Here is a 14,964-nt window from a genome sequence, read left to right on the forward strand (position 1 = left end):
GAAAATTGGGAAAATTAATTCACCACTAGGCCCCCCCCCCCATCCCACTGTCTCACTGGTTCCTGACACCAAGGTTCTTAAATAGCCAACTCATCAGCTGCTGCCACCAGAAACAATCAGCTTTGAAAATTTAGGCGGGTGGAGATCAGGAGTGAAGATAAACACATGCCAGATCCTTTAGAAGGAACAAAGAAGGTAACCAGATCGCAATTACCCATGTTTAAGGGAGATAATAGCTCCATGGCTTGCACAAAGTAAGCTGAGACTTTAATGCCCTCCCTTTCTTTGTTCAAGCCTCACCTCATTTTACACTTTTCTTGGATATATATTAAAAAATTGGCTTCATTTAAAAAATATCTGGAAGAACTCATTTTAAATTTTAGCCTTTTCCTTCCCTCTTGATGGAGGGTGGAGATAAGAAGGCCATAGGTGCAGAATAGTATGAAGAATTTTGGAGTTAAATTAAGAACCTGATGTAGAATTCCATCGGGTGAGTCAATAAATATTCTCTTGACTATTATGTATAAAGGAAAGATGCGGGGAAGGGTCAAAGGTTGACTCCAAAGTTCTTTCCAGTTCTGAAACCTATGACCCTTTCTAAAAAATCAATTGGGCATTTAGGATATTTAGGAAAGAAGGAAAATGACTTTTCCACTTAAAACTTCCATTTGAGAATGAAAATGAACCTGGAATTGTTATTTCTGACTGGGACACACCATAGCAGGGGATGAGTCAGTATAGTCTGTTGTAATACAAAGATCAAAACCTGGGTTTGTGCTTTCTGATGAGGAATGAGGAAGAGGCAGTATCATGCCACCTGCTGGAAGGGCTTGGGAAGCAGCAGCCAGTTGCATGGCATGTGGGCTTCTTGGAGATTTCCAGGCCAAAGGAACCCAAGGCTATATGGTAATTCAAATTTAGGCTTTTGACAGGAGTAGGCTCTGAGAAACAAGTTTAAAAGTAGGTCTGGACCAGTTTCACTGGGTAACAGTTGCTGACTAGTTGCTACCTTGCATCTTCTTCATAAAAGATCCCCAAAAGTCATTTCTAATATCACTGAAGGGTACCAGGAATTATTTAAATTATCATTGTAGATTCACTCTTAAGATGAAATCAAGGACTTTGTCTAAGGTCACAGAGCAAGTCAGTGGTATGACTTGATTGTGTTAAAAAAAAAACCACATATACTCATATATATATATGTATATATATATATACATTTTTAATTAGAAAATTATTTCATTTTCAACTAATAAGTATTTTCTTTCCTTTCCTCCTCCCTCCCCCATTATAAAAACAAAACAAATCCCTTTTAACAAGAATGTGTAGGTAAGCAAAACATTTTCACACTGACCATGTTAAAAACTTTCATTTCTATACCTTGAGATTATCCTCTCAAAGGGTTTGGGAGCCTGTTTCATCACCAGCATGCTATGGTAGGGTCACTGCACTGATTAGCATTTCTATTAATTTATATTACTTCACAACATTGCTGTATAATGTATTCTGGGCCTGCTCATTTCACTCTTTCAGTTCATACATCTCCCCAGGTTTCTCCAAATACATTTTCAACATTTCTTACAGGACATAAGAATACACGTATTCATTTATTAACTCTTCCCCAACTGATGGACATCCCCTTAATTTCCAGTTTCCTTCCACTGTAAAAAAAGAGTTATTATGACTATTTTTATACAGAAGTCCTTTTCCTCCTTTAATATCTTTGGTGTATAGACCTAGTACTGGTATCACTTGGGTATGGACAAAGAGTGACTTTTTGAGAAAAGCTTCAAATTTCTTTTCAGAATGCCTATACCAATTTGCAGCTACACCAACTGTGCAGTAGTCTCTCACAATTGCCATTTTCCTTTCTTATCATCTGACGTAGGTGCAGTGGAACATAGAATTATTTGAACGTGTATTTCATTATTATTGATTTTTCTAATTTTTAATGATCTGGAGCATTTTAAAAATTATTGTGGTTGTCTGTATTTTTTTGAGAAATACCTCTGTGTATCTTTTGACCACTAATCTCTTTGGGACTTCTAGTTCCTGATTGTTAAGAGTTGCCAAAGGTCTACTGGGTGATTTTATATTAGCTGCTGCATTCAGCTTGAACCAGAGCTGATAGCACTCATTCTGACTATCCAGGGAGTCAGCCTTGTAGTGGAAAGAGCCCTGGCTCTAATCAGAGTACTTAGATTTGAATTTTTGATATTTGGCAAGTCATAGAATCTCTGGATCTCAATTTCCCCGCCTGTAAAATAAAACTAGATGGCATAAATTCCCTTCAGCTCTATGATGACTTTGCTATTACCAACAATATAAAAACTAACACATACCCTTACTTCAAGTCAATCTTTCTTCTCCCAAGTCAGATCAGGCTCTAGCATATGCCATACTCACACCTACAGCTCCTCATGTCTAACCAAGCTATGGCTCCACTTAGAATGCCCTCAGAGCCCCTGCCAGTTTTTTTTTTTTTTTAATCAGTTACAAGTGCTGTTTTCCTCTTAAATTGCTGTTGTACTTTGTCTTTGCTTATGGACATATTTTATTCCTCTTTCTCTCCATACCCCAGGAGAATCCTAAGCTTCAACAGAAAAAGGGACTGTTTCTTTTTTTCTTTTTGATCCCCAGAGCCTAGTAGACACTTAATGTTTGGTGAATTTAATTAAACTTGTTGAATGAAGGGGCACAGCTGTACAAATAATTCAATATAGATTTTTAATGTAGCTCTGCAAAGTCATTCTTTGACTTCTTTTTAAATTTGAAACTGATCTGCCTTCTATTCAATAAACATTTCAATTAGATACCAATTATAAACAGAGTACTATATTAGAAAGTCTAATTCCTTTTGACTTGAGGTTAACATTAAAATGACTATTTCCTCAACAAGCTGTTATTATGGTGAGGCAGCCCAGTTATATGCCAGGTGACAGAGTAAGATAAATTTGATTTAAAAAATTTATCACAGGTTAACTCACAAAATAGATAATGCATATATAGATAATAGTGCTTTGCCAAACTGTAGCTATCCAATGAAAACTGGTACTTGGTGTAGACTATTAAGATTCTAAGCTGTATGAAATGGTATGTGCCTGGCTTTCTAGACCCATATTGTTCTGAAAACACACTAAATCCAAATAAAAGCAATTCTAATTTCATTATTATCAAAATGGCTTGTCAAAAAAATTATCTTCATTATACTGTGAAAAGGCATGGGAATATTTTTGAAAGACTTTCAACAAGTACTGAAACATATATTCAATTCCCTGAGTACTACAGTTAACTGAGGTTTTAAGGATGAGTATCCTTACTAGAGAGTGAAGTCCTATTTCAATGACCTAAAGACTTCTCTCTAAAACAAAAACAATGTAGCCAAGGCACAAAAAACTGGAGTCATATAGAATGCAAACCATTATGAAAATCAGTATGAAAACATAGAATGGGTCTATCTGCATTAATAAAGAAAAACCTAACACTTGAAAGAAGACAAAAATTCCCAGAGACCCCAACTACCACTTATTTTCTTTACCAGTTAGCCTCTCCTCCAGAAAATTACACACATGTGGATCAGATTTAAATTTAGAGAATCATTACTCAATATGGGAGGTAATCTGAATATTTCAGTCAATTGCCTTAAATTAGAGATAATTATAATGGTTAAACCTTAGACAATGCTAATTTGCTTTAGAAAATTTTCATGTATATTCTCAATTGATAAGGCAGGCAGGGAAGATATTAACCTCTTTTTCCTATTCCTATGGTTTTTAAAAATTAGATGAGGGAGGGGGCAGCTAGGTGGCTCAGTGGATAAAAAGCCTGGAGAGGGAAGATCCTGGGTTCAAATCTTGCCTCAGATACTTCCAAGCTGTGTGACCCTGGGCAAGTCACTTAATCCCCATTGCCTAGCTCATACTGTTGTTCTGCTTTAGAACCAATATACAGCATTGGTTCTAAGGCAGAAGGTAAGGGTTAAAAGAAAAGAAAAAACACAAAACAACTAGATGAGCGGGGAAAAAAAAGAACATTTGGTGGCTAAAACCGAGAATATGCATTTCGCTGTTGTTGTTGCAAAGGTTGCTGTGCTTGCTGTTGCTGTAGGCGAACCTGCTGAGAATAAGGATCTTCCAGAGATTTCACAATGATGGTGGTTTTAGGTCCAGTCTTCCAAACAATTCCATTGGAGTCCTTCACAGAAGACTCAACCGTGATGTTATGAGTTCCAAGGATAGAAAAGTTCAACAGAAACTGAGTGCTAAAGTAATCATTGTGTGGTTCAACATTCTGCTCCATCTCATTGGTTATACTGTCAATAGGTATCTGGAATAGAGACATTATTCAGATTGTCATTAGGTATTATTAGGTGTAGAATCTCCTATTAGAATGAAATCCCTTTAAGAAAGGGCATAATTTTTGTTTTTATTTTCCCAGCAGTTGTACTATTGATAGCATACAATAAGCATATTTATTAATTCACCCAATAACAAATAGAATCAGTGACACAATTCCATAATATAGAGTGGGATACTACTTCTATAACTTCTCTTCTTCAGTCTGTACTTCACTGGGGGTAGTTGTTATTGTAAGGGAGTATGCAGATGTGTAAAACATCTTCTTAATGGTGGAAACAGTATTGGAACAAGGTGTTAATGATTGACAACAATTATGGTTACTGGTTTGTCCATTCACATAGAGAACTGCAGACAAACAGAAGCAGCAGGAATTTCTCTTTAATATTTGCCTTGACTAGGAATCGCACAAACCTTGCTTTATTTTAACACTCTTCAAAGTAGTGCTTAAATAAAATAGGTGCTCGATAGATATTTATTAGTAATTTTCTGATTAAGAGAAGAAAATAGGAGGGAAATTGAGGAGAATTTTCAATTTGTTGTTTCAAACTTGAAAAATATAAAGCCTAAATCAAGAGTATTCTTGTTCATCTTGTGCTTAGCTCAATGCCCTTCCTGTCTCTTGCACTGCTCTGTGACTCCATTTTTGCTCCTCCCTTTCATAGTCTTTTCTTTATAATCCTGGGTTTTCAAGCTACTAATCCAAATTCACTAAGAGGCATTCTCATATGTTCATAAATAAACCCTATTTCCATCTAATTTTGGAATTAAGGTAACTACATCTACAACCCTGTGTAGTTGTTCCTTTACTCCTTTTCTCTATGAGTAAATATTCAAAGTGGGGCATGGAAAAGGTCATTGAAGACAAAAACCAATGCGTTCAGAACACCCAGATTCTAGCTTCAGCTAGTAAAGTAAGCTGTTTCTAGCTGTAAGTAAGCAAACAACAACAACGATGATGATGATAGTAATATCCAGTATTTATATAAGTATTACTATGTACTAAGCATTGTGCTAAGAGTTTTGTGAATGCTATTTTGATCCTCACATTAACTCTGGGAAGTAGGTGCTATTTTTATTCCCTTTTTATAGTTGAGGAAATTGAGATAGAGGTTAAGTATCTTGCCCAAGGTCATATAGCTAGTAAGTGCCTGAGGCTAGATTTGAATTTGGGCCTTCCCAGGGCTCTGATTCTAAGGTTGACTGTCACTTATACCACAGATTTCTTTATAAGTTGTCTTCCAAACTTATATATGCACCCTACACAGAAGGCTCCATTAAACTTATCTGTGTTCTATGAGTGTTAGACGTTTTCCTTTTGTGAATGCTAAAAATGATTTAATATAAAGCAAAATAAAACAGAAAGAGATCTTGAAATTAATGTCATCCAGACCTAGAGATTTTGACAAGGTGCTTATGCTAAAGTACAATTTGGAAAAATGTAGGGACATTCCTTACCTTGTACTCTTGTATAGATTTACTCTGTAATGTTGAAGAGACATTCAAACAGACAGACTGAATTTTACGAAAGAGTCCTGGTTTGGATCCATGCTGAACTACGCCCTCTACCTTTAGAGCCAGTTGCTGATTATTCTGGACTGCAATGGGTTCTGTAGGGTTTCGTGGGGAAGGTGACAAAGCAAGCTGAAACATACCAATATCAAGATCAATAACAACTAAGAGTAATGTTTTTTTTAATTAAAATTTAAAATTTCAATTCCAAATTTTCTTCTTTCTCCTCCCCCAACACATTAAGACAAGAAAAATCAAACCAAATACAGACACATACCTATATACCCACCAAATTTCCACATTATTCTTGTCCCCTCCCTCAAAAGAAAAGAAAATTGGGGGCAGCTGGGTAGCTCAGTGGAGTGAGAGTCAGGCCTAGAGACAGGAGGTCCTAGGTTCAAATCCGGCCTCAGACACTTCCCAGCTGTGTGACCCTGGGCAAGTCACTTGACCCCCATTGCCCACCCTTACCAATCTTCCACCTATGAGACAATACACCGAAGTACAAGGGTTTAAAAAAAAAAAAAAGAAAAGAAAATTAAATGAATAGGAGATAGTATATTTCAATCTGCAGTCTGCAACTATCAGTTCTCTCTCTCTGGAGGTGAAGAACATGTTTCATCATGAGTCCTTCAGAACTGTGGTGGATCATTGTGTTGATTAGTTATTCAGGCTTTCAAAGTAGATTTTCTTTACAATATTGCTTTTATTGTATAAATTTTCTACTGGTTCTGCTCATTTCGTATAAGTTCTAGAAGTCTTCCTGGGGTTATTTTTTTAAAACCATCTCTTTCATCATGTCTTACAGCACAACAGTATCTCATCCCATTATATACCTTAACTTCTTCAGTTATTCAACAATTGATGGTTTCTAATTCTTTACTACTACAGAAAGAGCCATTATAAATGTCTTTGTACATACAGGCCCTTGCCTTCTTTCTTTGATCTCTTTAGGATATAAACCTAGTTAGGGAATTACTGGTCAAAAGAGTTTTGGGGGCATAGTTGCAAAGTACTTTCCATAATGGTTGGACTAATTTATGGCTCTACCAGCAGTGCATTAGTATAACCTATTTTCTCACATCCCTTCCAGCATGTTATCTTCTTCTTCATCATTTGTCATCTCAGCCAGTCTGAGAGGCATGAGGTTGTACCTCACGAATTATTTTAATTCACATTTCCCTAATTATTAGTGATTTAGAGCATTTTTCATGTGGTTATTAATAACTTTGAATTCTTCCTCTGAAAACTCCAATTCATAGCCTTTTATAATTTATCATGGAATGGCTATTTTCCTATAATTTTGACCAAGTCCTCTATGTATTTTAGATATGAGACCTTTATCAGAGAAATCTGCTGCAAAGATTTTTTCCTCCAGTTTCCTGCTTTTCCACTAATTTTAGTTACATTGTTTTTGTTTGTGCAATTTTTTTTATATTTTATGTAATCAAAAGTATCCATTTTACCTCCTATGAACCTCTCTCAATCTCTTGTTTGGAAATGAACTCTTACCCTATTCATAAATATGACAGATAATTTCTTCCATGTCCCACTTCCATTTATCACTCTTTATATTTCCATGTTCATGGGTATATTAGTACTAGTCATTTACTGCAGATTCAAAACGAAGCAATTCCAATCAAGTTTTTTTTGCCTCCCTATGAAAAAACCTTTGTTCACCTCACCCCAGATAGGTGTAAGCTGAAAGGACCCCTATCTTGCTTGAGTTGATCAGTGAAATAATTACTATAGAATGTACATATATGTATCTTTCTAGGCATTCAGTGGGAATGAATTACATATTAGTTTTCATGTTCCAATGTCCTACTCCTCATCTTAAGTAATATTCAATACATAAATATTGAATTGAGACTTAAAATTACAGGGCTATTTTAAACAAATAAGTCATCATAGTACAGAAGAAAAAAACAATTAAAATGTTTTACATATTAGGTTTTTTTTAAACCCTCACCTGTCATCTTAGAATCAATAATACATATTGGTTCCAAGGCAGAAAAGCAGTGAGGGCTATGCAATGGGGGTTAAATGACCTGCCCAGGTCACACAGCTAGGAAGTGTAGGCCTGGCTCTTAATCTACTGAACTATCTAGCTGCTTCCTACTTGTTAGTTTTAATACTTTCAATTAGGATAAGTTATCTTTATGTTTAGTGGGTTATGACTCATGATATTTTTAGGGGCAGCTAGGTGGCACAGTGGATAGTATTAGGCCTGGAGTTAGTAAGTCCTGAGTTCGAATCTGACCTCAGACATTTATTAGTTATATAACTCTGGGCAAATCACTTAACCTGTTTGTCTCAGTTTCTTCATCTATAAGATGAGGTTAATAACAGCAACGAATTCTAAGGATTGTGGTGTGGATCAAATGAGATATTTGTTAAGTTCTTAGCACAGCGCACAAAGTAAAGCACTATATAAATGTTAGCTATTGGTTATTATTTTGAAGACTTCAAAAATTAGATAGCCCTAACAGCTTAAAGTCTTTTGATCTTTCTAATGTGAAATTGAATCTATATGCCATAACACTGATATTTTTACATAAGAAATCTGAGAAAATAAACTTCTAACTGATGAAACAAAAAAGCAATACTGAATTTTATTTGAGCATGTTACTTATTTGAACATGTTACTTGGGAACTACAAATTCAAATAAAATATACTTCTCTTATTGACATAAATGAGCTCTTACAATCGTGGAAAGTTTCTATAAAATTTTACCTGGTATGTTAATAAATTACTACTAATCAAATTAGCTAAAATTATATATTATATTAAGTTGAGAAAATATCTAGATATAACAATATTTCTTATTAATTTTATTAAAAAATTTTTTCTTAATTTTATTCCAGTAACAAATTTACATGTAAGTTTTCCAAGGTTACATGATTCATGCTGTCTCCTTCTCCTCTTCTTTCCCCCTCCTGAAGCTGACAGCAATTCTATTGGGTTATACATGTATTAAATCTATTTCCATATTATTCATTATGTGAGAGTAAGCTTATAAAACCAAAATCCCAAATCATATACTCAAATAAATAAGTGATAAATCATGTTTTCTTCTGCATTTCTACTCCAACAGTTCTTTCTCTAGATGTGGATAGCATTTTTTCATAAATCCCTTGGGACTGTCCCTGATCACTATATTGCTTATAACAATATTCTTAACAACAGAGGGGGAAGAAGACAAGCCTAGTTCTAACAGTAATAACAGCAATTCTGTTCTATTGAGCAGCAATCTTTAATTTCTGAACCTATTAAGACTTATGCCAAAAGCATACAATAAAAGAAGATCATGGAAAAAATTTACCATAGAATGTTCATTTCTTAGAAATTTCATTCTCTCCCTTTTCTACAATATTACTTTAAAAAGTGAGTAGACACTCACTCTAAAAAGGTAGGTAGGTACTTAGTACTCTGTATAAGTGATTTAGGAATAGCCAACTTTAGGAAAGGGCAGAACATGCCTGACATGCAAAGAGCTTGAGACAATTTTTTCCACTTTACTCAGACTTCCACTCAGGTCCTGTGATATCTAATTGTGACATGGAAATAATCACTGAATCCTGAAAGTTGTGCCAAAAGAGAAAAAGCTCTGGGAAACTTTACACCACAACTGGAAGGACTTTGAATGTGACTGGCCAAAGAGTCTCCAAGGACCAGACCAGAACAGCTAAGAACCAACAAACTCTGGCCTTTCACTGATGAATTCTTTGGTCCTGACAATTTCAATTGGACAAAAACATTTAAAAGGGCCCCTAATCTGTGAATCCATTTACCACCTCCAGTCAGCTACAGTGAAGGTGGTGAAGTGATGGAAAAAGAAATTAATCAATATCAACCTTCCTGCTCCAAATTATACCAGAAGACAAAGAAGTTGTCACTAAATGGAAGAATGGTCTACAGGCTCTCCTCAGAGAGGCAAATAAAGGGATCAGTAGAGCCAGCTCATTAAATATCCAAAGGCAACAAAAATGGCATTTTAAGGTCATTTCACCTTAAAGTATGTATGATGAACACAAACAAAATGGTAAAAAAAGTTAATTTTTTATTTTATGCAACACCCATTGCAGAGGATAAAGGAATAAGAGAAATTCTAGGAAGAATTTGACAATACCCTTTTTATACTGATACTCAGTAATTTTAAGGTGGGTACCAGAAAAAAATGGGAAAAAATTTATTGCTTAACATCTTTGGGGATTTTTCAAGAAAGCTGCCTACTGGATAACTTGAATTGGATGTCCCACATACATCTTACACTCAATGTATTCAAAGCTGAACTCATTCTCTTTCACATGAAACTCCCCCACTTCCTAACTTAACTTTTTTTTTTCCCTGTCAAGGGCACCACCATGTATATGTATATGTATATGTATATGTATATGTATATGTATATGTATATGTATATGTATATGTATATGTATATGTGTGTGTGTATTTTTGTATGCATATATTTATCCATATTGTGTAAATGGCATTTTGTGCCCCAGGACTATGCTCCCCAGAATTCCTTTACTTTTCCCAGAATTCCTCGAATTATGTTCCCCACATTCGTCCTCACATTTTGTAAATAAGTTTGCTATAATCTCACCCTCTCACTCTCTTCTTCCCGTGCTCTCTTCCTTGCTCTCTCCCCAATTTTCATGGGCCCGGCAACTCCTCTTTACTAAGGCTATTCTTTCCTCTGCTTCAAGTTATTATTAATAAATCTTATAAAAATAACACTTGAAGTATTTGGACATTAATTTTTAGTCTTAGAATATTTGTTTGTATCTGGTGTTTTTGTGTTCTTTTCCCCTATTAGACTATGAGGTCCTTGAGAGGAGGAACTGTCTATTGCCTGGCATGTACTAGATACTTATTATGCATGTTGATCAGGCACCATATTTGGACTTTTAACACACAACATGTCTATTATCTCAAAACCTGATATACTTTACTGAGTAGTAAAAATAACATTTTTTATCAACATTATTATCAACATGCATCATTAAAAAATTTTAAGATAAAAATGAAGAAGAATTGCTAGATCAGATCAAAGAAGACATTAAAGAAATTTGTGCTGGAGTATGAAGATGGAATTAGCTCACCCCTATTTATTCTTTAGACTTTAGCCACCAGAAATATGTATACCCCACCCCACTTTGAATTAAGTGACGAGGGGGAAGGTCTATGACCCACATGTACTAGTAAGTGACAAATCAAAAACAAGTGAAACAAGGTTAAAGCTGCCATTAGTCCATGTAGAACTGGAGGGTGGATGCAGGAAGTGACGCAAGGAACTATCTTTTAAATATGATGGTAACTTCATGTGAGGGGGATTTTGCCCTTTGAACTTGGCCTTGGAGGAGCTCAGGTTTGAGACTTCAGACTGCTTCCTTTTGGATTGTCATGTGGTTGAGTGGAAGGCTGACTCCTTTTCTTTGGTTTTTCTGGAGGCACTAGCCTCTGAAGAGGCCTCCTGCCTTGGAAGAGGCCCTGTGGCTAAAAGTCTTGTTTAAAATTAATCTCTGTGCCCCACTTTGCTGGGGCCTCTGAAGCCCTGCCTGGTTTGGGCCTTCGGACCAGATCAGAGTAACATTCTCTCTGTCTCTGTCTCTGATTTTCCCTACCTTCACTCTTCCTATTTGTAAATAAATTACCATAAAAGTGATCCTGAGGGGGCAGCTGGGTAGCTCAGTGGTGTGAGAGTCAGGCCTAGAGACAGGAGGTCCTAGGTTCAAATCTGTCCTCAGATACTTCCCAGCTGTGTGACCCTGGGCAAGTCACTTGACCCCCATTGCCCACCCTTACCAATCTTCCACCTATGAGACAATACACAGAAGTACAAGGGTTAAAAATTAAAAAAAAAAAAAGTGATCCTGACTTGGGTCTTTAATTTTGGAACTGTGTAATTGATTCCTAGCAACTACAACTCTTAAATATTCAGTCCGACCATAATTTTTACCCCGTACAGGAGATGGCATAATTTTGAAGGCACTCAAGTACTCAGAAAAAAGAAAGATATCAGACTAATGGCCAAAAAAAGAGAGATAAATTAGATATACTATTATATTCAAAGGAGACAATAGAGAAGACATCAGTGTTTCACAACCTAATTTCTCATTTCGGCAATATTTTTATTTTATTTTAAAACCCTTAACTTCTGTGTATTGACTTATAGGTGGAAGAGTGGTAAGGGTAGGCAATGGGGGTCAAGTGACTTGCCCAGGGTCACATAGCTGGGAAGTGTCTGAGGCCGGATTTGAACCTAGGACCTCCTTTCTCTAGGCCTGACTCTCACTCCACTGAGCTACCCAGCTGCCCCCTTCTGCAATATTTTTTGAGACTGCTTCATAATACATATACTAAGGATATCTTTGATGAAAATATGAAATCTTAGATAAGTTTCTGCAGACATTTTCTACAGTCACTTTGTGTTTATTAAGCACCACTCACTCTGTGCTATGTACTGGGGATATATAGAGGTGAAAAATAGTCTCTGCTCTTAAGGAGCTCACAAATCTAATGGAGAATACAACATTACCTAGGTACAAAAAAGATAAATAAAGACACACACAGAGGATAAACTGGAACTAATCAACAGAGGGAAGGCATAGAGATTAAGGAAGACTGAGACAAGTTTAATAATTTAACATGTACTCTTTACTAACGGAAAGAGTGCTAGACTCAAAATCTGGTTCTGACATTTACTACTTCAGCAGACCACAGAACCACATGCAAAATGAACTAAAAACAACAGAGAAAAGAATATAAGATCCTGTTCAATTTATAATTTGATTACTAAAGAGGAGGAAAAAAGGTATTTGATCCTACAGGACAAAATGCAACCTTAAAGACACTTGTCCAACAAGCTGCCTCTCCTGAATACATTAGATCATGCAGGATTCTTTGAGAAGTATAATCACAGATAATTAGTTCAATGATCTTCTACCAAATTAGGCACAAAACAGGTGGCTATATTGGCTCACCAATGTTACCACAGAAGATGTCCTGTGAAGAGTCCAAACTGAAGAAAAATTATGGATGACTCTTCAGGTACTTCTGCTTATAGATAACGTTGTACTAATTGCATAATACCCTAGAACAACTCTAATCCCTACACAATGACATATATATATATGGAGAGAGAGAGAGAGAGAGAGAGAGAGAGAGAGAGAGAGAGAGAGAGAGAGAGCGAGAGCGAGTGCCACTATCTACCCACTGGACATTTCAGATTGGATATCTTGGATCATCTTGAATTCATTCTTTTTGGAGCTTCTATCTTTATCTCTAGCAAAGGCACCACCATTTTTGTGGTCTTTCACGTTTTTGACTTTGGCATTATCCTGGACTATTTACTAACACTTTACATATCCTATCAGATGCCAAATCTTGTCATCTCTAGCTTCACAACACCTTTTGTGTCTGACTCCTTTTTTTTAACTCCTGGTTGTCACCGTCACCATAGTTCAGCACCCCATTACCTTTTACTTAGACCTTTTACTCAGATAGCTTCATACTCCTTTCAAGTTTCCTTCCTATTCCAGTCCATCCTCTACACTGCTACCAAAGTGACCATACCATAGCCCTCTGTCCAATTAACTACAACAGCTTCCTAAATTGCCTTTAGGATCAAATAGAAACTCCTCTGTTTAGCTTTTAAAGTCCTTTAAAACCTGGCTCCAACATATTTCTCTAATCACACTCAACCATACAACTAAATTGGTCTCTCTGATCCTTATAATCAACACTCAATTTCCTTTCTCCACACCTTTGTACCATTGGTGCCCCTTGCTTGGACCGTAGCTCTTTCCTGACCAATGTCTCATAGAACTCTTCTCTTGCTTTAAAATACTACTCAACTGCTACCTTCTATACTATAGAATCTCTCTATATATGTGTTTATATATAGATAGATAGATATCTATAGGAAGCTTTCATATATATATATATATATATATATATATATATATATATATAAATCTATAGGAAGCTTTTCATGAACTTAACTGCTCAAACCTTCCCTCTAAAACTACCTTATATTCTACCACTTTAGTATTTATTTTATGTATGTATTTACTATCTCTCCATTAGAATATAAAGTAAGAATTGTTTTGTTATGTTTCTATCCTGGGTGCCTAGCAATTATGTTTAATTATTTGTTAATTTATCAAAAGAAATAAAATTAGTAATAGACACAGGAAAAAAACAACTGGATACAAAATGCATATTGCCCAGAATATGACACACAGTTGCATAGGTGGGCTGCTGAATTAGCCTATCTGAACAAATAAATAGCCTTTGAGATAGACAGTAAAACTAAGCCAGAATTGAATGGGGGAAAAAAACAATTAGACTGTAGTTGGAAAATTGTGCAGGTCTTTCAATAATCTCCTATTTCTCTGTGGGACTAAAGCTCATCATTTAAACACCAATATTCTCTTGGTAATAATGCATGGCTACAAAGTCATGGGACTTTATCTCGGAAAAATTAAAATTGTGGATAACACCAAAAGGAATGATGGGTGAGAAGCTGCAGCATGTGATAAATGATGAATTGTGCACAACTGTGCACTCAATTATGGAATTGGCATAAACACAATTATGAAAGCTTTTTGGATAAGAAAATTGCAACTGTCATCTGGCCTGAAGGCTTTCTGGGGCCAGAGGGCAAAGTCTGGTCCACTTACACATTTGTTCCTGTGTTTATGACGTTAACATGCTTTGAAAAAGGGATGTTGTAAATCTTCCAATTCCCCTCCTGTGCTATGTCACCTCGAGTTATAAGACAAAAAGGATGGCCAGAGCTGTCTGTATGTTAATAGTGCAAATAGGACACTCCAGAGAGGACAGCTACTACTACTATCAAATACTTGGAAAATAACCACTTTTATAACTTTAATCGCAAAGCATTAACTAAGGCAAGCTTTTAATAAATTTATTTAATATGTAATCTTTGAATCCCAAGGAAACTATCTTACCTTAATGCTAGTAGATTGCAGTTTCTGGAAAAAATATCTCTGGAAGGACAGAGGAACTTTCAGCAAGGCAATGATAGCATTGCAGAGGCAAGCTGTGTGCTGCAATAAAGAAAACCAA

General features: G+C 35.9%; 1 protein-coding gene across 4 annotated transcripts in view; it reads right to left on the minus strand.

Moving 5' to 3' along the window:
• Positions 1 to 4,023: 4,023 nt before the first annotated feature.
• Positions 4,024 to 14,964, minus strand: part of INTS7 (integrator complex subunit 7) — a 90,578-nt gene continuing 79,637 nt past the window's right edge. For 3 of the 4 annotated variants that reach the window (XM_044676706.1, XM_044676704.1, XM_044676703.1), the window contains 3 exons: positions 14,847 to 14,945; positions 5,814 to 5,999; positions 4,024 to 4,326 (listed from right to left, as the gene is read on the minus strand). In XM_044676706.1, coding sequence (XP_044532641.1) covers positions 4,042 to 4,326; positions 5,814 to 5,999; positions 14,847 to 14,945 — 570 coding nt within the window. In that variant the 3' untranslated portion in view covers positions 4,024 to 4,041. The remainder of the gene's footprint in view (positions 4,327 to 5,813; positions 6,000 to 14,846; positions 14,946 to 14,964) is intronic. The other variant, XM_044676705.1, reaches the window with a different exon arrangement.

This window comes from Gracilinanus agilis, chromosome 4, assembly GCF_016433145.1.
Source record: "Gracilinanus agilis isolate LMUSP501 chromosome 4, AgileGrace, whole genome shotgun sequence".
Taxonomy (NCBI): domain Eukaryota; kingdom Metazoa; phylum Chordata; class Mammalia; order Didelphimorphia; family Didelphidae; genus Gracilinanus; species Gracilinanus agilis.